Raw genomic sequence first — 7078 nt, forward strand, 5'->3', positions numbered from 1 at the left:
GCGTCCACCTATTAGGTATCGTACGTATCGGACCAAACGGATTTTCATAAATATACGGAGAAATGGCGTCGGCAATGCCGACGAAGTGGACGCACTTGTGTGAATTTCTACAGGGGGCACACATTTCACATGTAGGCTTCGGCTTAGTATACTAATTTTGCAACACCCTGTATAAGTACTTACAAATAACACTGAATGCGATGCGTCCGTTTCGTACGATGTCGAAAGGTGGATGCTTACCTTAAAAGTTAAGAATGTTTCTTTGCGTGTTTGTTTTGTACAAATATCTTATTTAGGGCAGTGTCTGTATTGTGTTAAGGTGACAATGGGTGGTTGACGACATGCAGTTGCAGCAGATAACTTGACGCAATTTCGCTATTGGTTTCTTGTATGTACAGCAGATTTGCATGCTTAGCATAAATTGGCTATAAATGAGCAAATACATAGAAACCTGTAGTGATGTACCGACACGTCGTTTACTGCAACGTCTTGTCGTCGGCTACCAATTTGCACCCTTATGTTGTTTGTATTTTGATGAAATTAGGTCAAAAGTCAATTAAAATGAGATTTCAGTTAGTAGGTATGTCAAACATAACTTACTTGAAAACGATGTAGAGTTTAAAGTTTAGGCTTAAAATGTGTTTGGTCGTTTTAGAATTAATGTTTAGAAGTAAAACAATATTTTTTGTAAAGATTAAAGTATGGAGCTGAAGTTAATAATGACCTGTCTTGGTTTCATTGTTGCAATCCTGAAAATTGCCTATATTTTGGTATAAAAATTCGAGAAAAACTGAAGTCAAGCTGAACAAGATTCCTCAACGAGCAATGAACCTATCTAAAAAAAAAAACATAGAATTCGTTGTTGAGTTTGGTATGATTGTACATTTTTGTTGTAACTAAGTACATAAGTAGGTACTTAAATGAATGTGTAAACATACCGGTCAAAATCATAACCCTCCTTTTCGCTTTGCCGTAGTCGGGCAATAACAATCACCCAAGCAATAAATACCTAAGGGTAAGCATGAATGAATGTAAAAATAAAAAGTTACTGTTTATAAAAATACCGACTAAATTTTGATGATAGTTTCCACTTGCACTATAAATTTAGCTAAGCCTTTCTAGACGCAGCCGAAGTGTAAACCTGAATGAAATAAGTAAGACTAAGAATTTGAGCTAAAGCCCTAAAACTGCCTACTCATCATAAGGTGAGTATGTAAGTACCTACTTAGATAGCGTAAAGAACATAAGCATGACTTTTCATAAAAAATTGTTTCATGGCACTTTGTAAACATGAGTTTTTCTCATGTTTCGAAAAATGCCATTCATTATTAGGTAGATTACATACATAGGCCGATGCCGATTAAACTTTTATAGACAGATAAAATTAGCTAATATTAGGGTAAGGTGCCCTAAGGTGGAACCAGCTGCGTTCTAGCTAGGTACCTACCTAAGTACCTAGCTAGAATTTTAATGCAACTGAACCTTTTGGATGACAATTTAGTTATAGTTATTAAATACTTTCTACTTATAAATCCTAACTAATATTATAAATGCGAAAGTAACTGTGTCTGTCTGTCTGTCTGTCTGTTACTCTTTCACGCCAAAACTACTGAACGGATTTGAATGAAATTTGGTATACATACAGTCTAGACCCTGGGAAAGAACATAGGCTACTTTTTATCCCGGAATTCCCACGGGAAAACTTTTTAAGGCGAAGCGAAGCGCGCGGGGACAGCTAGTAAGTTATAAAATTATTCAGTAACGCAAAATGGCATACAATAAATGTATATATATAATACTAGCTGTTCCTAGCTGTACTATATATATATATATATATAAGTACCTACTTATGTGTACACAGTAGGGCATGTTAGGGAAAGTTTCAATACCGGTATTGAAGAAAGCGTGAATTCTGTCTAGTACACAGTACCCACACATTATGTTTGGTAGCCAAAAATATTTAAATAGATACGGTACCATTTTGTGCGCGAGTTCGACTCGTCGACTCAACTTGGCCAGTTTTTAAATGAATATTTAATAGTTAGGTACTTTGAATCAGTTTATTTTTCTATTTTGAAATCTAGATAATGAATAGGTACCTACCTACCTACCTAGATACATAAAGCGTACCAAGATATTGCTACTAGTTACTTACTTATATACTTACCTACCATCTAAGTGGACTTTACCCTAGTTTTACCCTGGTCTACAGAGCTGTTGTAAATTAAAGATTAAACTATCGAAATTCTATCTAAGCTACCATAAAACTTTACTCGATAAAGCTAAGTAATCTCTATTATGGCTACTAATGTAATGTCACGAGATAACAAGTAGCTACATAAGTAAAATACTACCATATAGCTAAGGTGAATTGAAATTTTCAATATTCCCAGTGAAGGATTCCTAGATTAAAGATGTCTCTAGGCACTTGGTCTATTTTGCTCCTGACTGGTAAGTGAAAATTTATAATAACTTACCACATCATCATCATCATCAGCCTATAACAGTCTACTGCCGCACATAGACTTCTCCCAAAACACGCCACTGGATGCGATCTATAGCTTTCCTCATCCAATCATTATCAGCAACCCTTCGCAAGTTGTCATCCCATCTAGCCGGAGGGCGTCCTACACTACGTTTGCGTAATCGTGGTCTCCACTCCAGAACACGTTTACCCCATCGGTTATCGGTTCTTCGACAAATGTGACACCAACTGCCATTTAAGCTTAAATACTAACTCGGTGAGCTATGTCGGTGACTATAGTCCTACCTATGACTAAAGTCACCAACCTAGTTTACATCATACCTACCCCAACTATCAGAAATGGTCAGTGTCTGTTTAAGGAACTTCATAACTTTAAACATCAGCTTTCCTGTCAAATCCAGCATTCCTCACAGGCTCGAGGTTTGCTTAGCGAGTCACCAAGCGAGTAGCTCGAAAAACGAACGTTCTAGAATCTTCGTCAACGGTCACATTGGCGCCTTGCTAGTCGCTTAGCGTGTATCAATGCGGCCGATCACGAAGATTTTAAAACGTTTGTTTTACTGAGCTACTCACTTGGTCACTCACTAGTCGTAGTAGGCTCTAAAAAAACCTCCAGCCTGGTTAAACACAGTGAATCAAGAATTTGATCTCTTGTGCGATGGTGGTAAGATAGCTGGTTCCAAGACTCCCCACACTTACACACCTTCCTTCCTCTAACAGCGGCGGCCGCCGCGGCGTCCCCCCGCATCATCGGGGGCTCCTCCACCACCATCCAGCAGCACCCTTGGCTGGTGCAGGTGGACCAGCTCGGAGTCTCGAGCGGCGCGTGGGTTCAGTCCTGCGCTGGGAGCCTCGTCAGTAACGCCTGGGTGATTAGCGCTGCCCACTGCTTCGAGGGCTGGTAACTACTAGGATATACTTTCTTACTTCGACCATATTCTTTCTAGGGGTTTAACGGGGTGTCTTTTAACACCAGTGCCCGTTGCACGAGTCTGTTTTCGATGTAGATAACCGCGGCAATATATAGTAATTCGCGATAAATACCACGCTGAGATTACTGATCGAAAGGCGAATTGAATGAATTTATCGACATCAACAACATGACAACAATATAACTATCATTGTTGCGTGTGACTGAGGCAGCAACGGCTGGGTTTCTGAGTGCGGCGCATTGGTTCGAGGGGTGGTACGTAGTTGTAAGTAGAAGTATACGCCCTGATGTGGTTTGTATGTAACTAGGAGTATACGTCCTGTGGAGGTGTTGCTGGCACCTGGCCCACACGTCTGTAACCTTTGTTTATCTCTTTATTCGCCTCAATAGAGTATTTGAGGCACGCCCTTGCCGCACAAGACAAATAACGAACGAGAGACCTGACTGGTGACTGCCTATCGTGCGGTGTATACCTACATATAAAGTATACAGTTGATACGTCAATCGGTGAAGCTTCTTTAACACGCAAGTAGCTGACATACTTACCTACTGGATAACCACATTGCGTAGTTATCATTTCCCTACGATTCCCACAGGAAAACATGCTAAGGCTAAGCGAAGCCCGAAAAGCTGGGTATACTTTTTCCTCACAATTCCCACGGGAAAACTAAATATGCTCTCTACTTTTCCTCAGGACCTACCCCGACATCACATACCGCCGAGTCCGTGTCGGCGCGACCACCCGCAACGAAGGAGGCAACACTATCGCCCTCACCCGGGTGGTCAAGCACCCCGACTACCGTAAGGTTGGTAGTTGAACATGTTCTGGTTAACGTGTGGGTGACAAACACAAGAGCTAGACTGGCCGTGTAACACAGGGCGCTGTTAAGACGTGACAAGAGTTCTCCGTCGCGCTCGCTCTTGAGGCTGCGCGATGTGAGTGAGCGCGATGCAAAACTCTTGTCACGTCTTAAATGCGCCCCGTACTAGCCCTTCTCCAGTGGTGGACTATGGTTGTTACGGGGTGAGATGATTGGCCAGTCAGTGTTCCTAAGTCACTGACTGCTCAGGAAATGGATAATACTTCACTGCAGGGTGGTCATTTCGTACTACCATCATCATTAAGAGAATGAATGCAACCGACAACCACATAATTATATTATCTGCAAGCTACAGTGGTATTAAGCTAGTCAAAGGACCTACAACCGGTGTAAACGAGTTCGTAGGAGACCTAGAGGTGGATTCTCAGCCACTCGCCTTTCGAGTCTAGTGTTAGAATTCATTGCAAAATTGACACTATTTATAAGGCGTTACATCGCGCAACTTACAGGCGACTTAAAAGACGGGTGGTCAGGAACATACAAGCGTAGCGTGGGACGACTGCTGGTCCGATATGACTTCAGACAGGTAGGGCTTCCTGAGGAAGGCCGACGACAGAGTCTTGTGGCGCTCCTTGGGAGAGGCCCTTGTCCAGCCGTGGACGGTGTAACCGATGATGATTGTAATGATAAAGTACCATAAAAAAAACCTTTCTTTTTCCACCAGGCGGCCCGCTTCGACGCTGACCTGACTCTGGTCCGTCTGGCCACATTCGTGGACTTCACTCCGACCGTGCAAGCCGGCGCCATCTACGGGCAGGGCACCGAAACTGCCACCAACACTGAGGTGGTTTTGTCCGGCTGGGGGCAACTTGGGGTATGTACCGAAATCATGTAACAGCAACTAGTTATGTAACTTGAGGAATATGGCGGCTACCTATTTGCGCATTTTTTCACGTATGCTAAATTAGTATTATAATTTTGTAGTCGCTGCTATAGACATATAGCCGAACACAGATACTCGTAGGTAAGTACTAATCTAATCCACAAAATAAATCAGCCGTTTGCTGATCAGCCTTCTATGTCCTAACCGAAATTACAATTACAATACTTATTTTAAAATAAAAATCGATGCTCCCCGCAGGACTTGCTTATTTTTCTTCTTCTTATCGTTTGAGTGACAAACTCAAGACACTAGAGCTCATCTAGGGTTTGTCACCATGATTAAATAATTGGCCAGTTAGAAAGCGCCGGAAGTATATACATACAGGGTTATTGGTAAGTAGACCTGATCCTTTCAGGAGGTGATAGAGGAAGGCATTTCCAGTCGATTGAACCCTATAATACATTATCCGAAACTTAACCATTTCTAAGATATTTAATATTTAAAGATTTTTTGAATTTTTGCCAAAATTTCATGTTTAAAACCGAAAATAAAAAAAACTAGCCATATTTCAATACTTTTTTTGTTTGTTTAGCATTAGTAACATCTTAATAAACTAATTAAAATAATCAAATGTGCAATATTCGACTTAAATTAGACACAATACTTTAAAATAGATAAACATTTTTAAACAATATTCAAAACCTAAAAACAAATAAGTTAAATTAAAAAATAATTTCGTATAACAATTTTTTGTGCACTTCAGTTTAAAAACATTGTTGACTTATAAGCTTTCAAATGAGATATTTCAATATCAAATCGATTTAGGTATCACCAAGATATGGCCAAAACAATCAGAGAACGCGGACAAAATTCAACAGATAAACTAACAAAATTAGCGCAATTTAAAGGTAAAAAGTGTGATGGTTTTCAGTCCCACTTTAGTATGGAAACCCCTGTTGAGTTTTCTCCGCCTTCTCTGATTGTTTTGGCCATATCTTGGTGATACCTAAATCGATTTGATATTGAAATATCTCATTTGAAAGCTTATAAGTTGACAATGTTTTTGAGCTGAAGTGCACAAAAAATTGTTATATGAAATTCCTTTTTAATTTAACTTATTTGTTTTTAGGTTTTGAATAGGTACTTTTTAAAAATGTTTATCTATTTTGAGGTATTGTGTCTAATTTAAGTCGAATATTGCACATTTGATTATTTTAATTAGTTTATTAAGATGTTACTAATGCTAAACAAACAAAAAAAGCATTGAAATATGGCTAGTTTTTTTATTTTCGGTTTTAAACATGAAATTTTGGCAAAAATTCAAAAAATCTTTAAGTATTAAATATCTTAGAAATGGTTAAGTTTCGGATAATGCATTGTAGGGTATAATCGACTGGAAATGCCTTCCTCTATCACCTCCTGAAAGGATCAGGTCTACTTGAAAATAACCCTGTATATATTATATATTATATATATATATATACATAAAGTAGGTTTCTGATACGTCACCCGCGGACGCTGATTTTGTGAATCCATCTGTAGGTTTTAAATGCAAAGACTCTACAACAAGACCACAAATAGCACCACTAACTAACCAATCCCTCCCTTTCCACACAGCTCGGCCAGCCATCAGCGGAAACCCTTCAAGAGACGACCGTGAAAATCGTGGACAACGCCGAATGCGCCAGGCGTTACGGCGAGGGAATCACTTCGAACATGATCTGCGCAGGGATCCTCGACCAGGGTGGCAAGGACTCCTGCCAGGGTGACGCGGGGGGTGCCCTGACCATCGACAATGTCATTGTGGGAGTCATCTCCTGGGGCGAAGGCTGCGCCAGCGGATATTTCCCAGGCGTCAGCACCAAGGTTTCTGCGTATTCCAACTGGATAATCGACACTGCGGTTTGATTGCTGTTGGAATCGGAATGTTGAATTAAATAAAGCTGTGCTTTGAATAA

At 40.3% G+C, this 7078-nt stretch overlaps 1 protein-coding gene across 1 annotated transcript; it reads left to right on the forward strand.

Moving 5' to 3' along the window:
• Positions 1 to 2295: 2295 nt before the first annotated feature.
• Positions 2296 to 7078, forward strand: LOC105383595 (trypsin, alkaline A). Its single transcript, XM_048632167.1, has 5 exons — positions 2296 to 2451; positions 3206 to 3386; positions 4111 to 4222; positions 4962 to 5111; positions 6738 to 7078. Exons 1-5 carry the CDS (start codon positions 2415 to 2417, stop codon positions 7026 to 7028), a joined length of 771 nt encoding a protein of 256 aa, XP_048488124.1. The 5' UTR covers positions 2296 to 2414; the 3' UTR covers positions 7029 to 7078.

Source organism: Plutella xylostella, chromosome 31, assembly GCF_932276165.1.
Source record: "Plutella xylostella chromosome 31, ilPluXylo3.1, whole genome shotgun sequence".
NCBI lineage: Eukaryota > Metazoa > Arthropoda > Insecta > Lepidoptera > Plutellidae > Plutella > Plutella xylostella.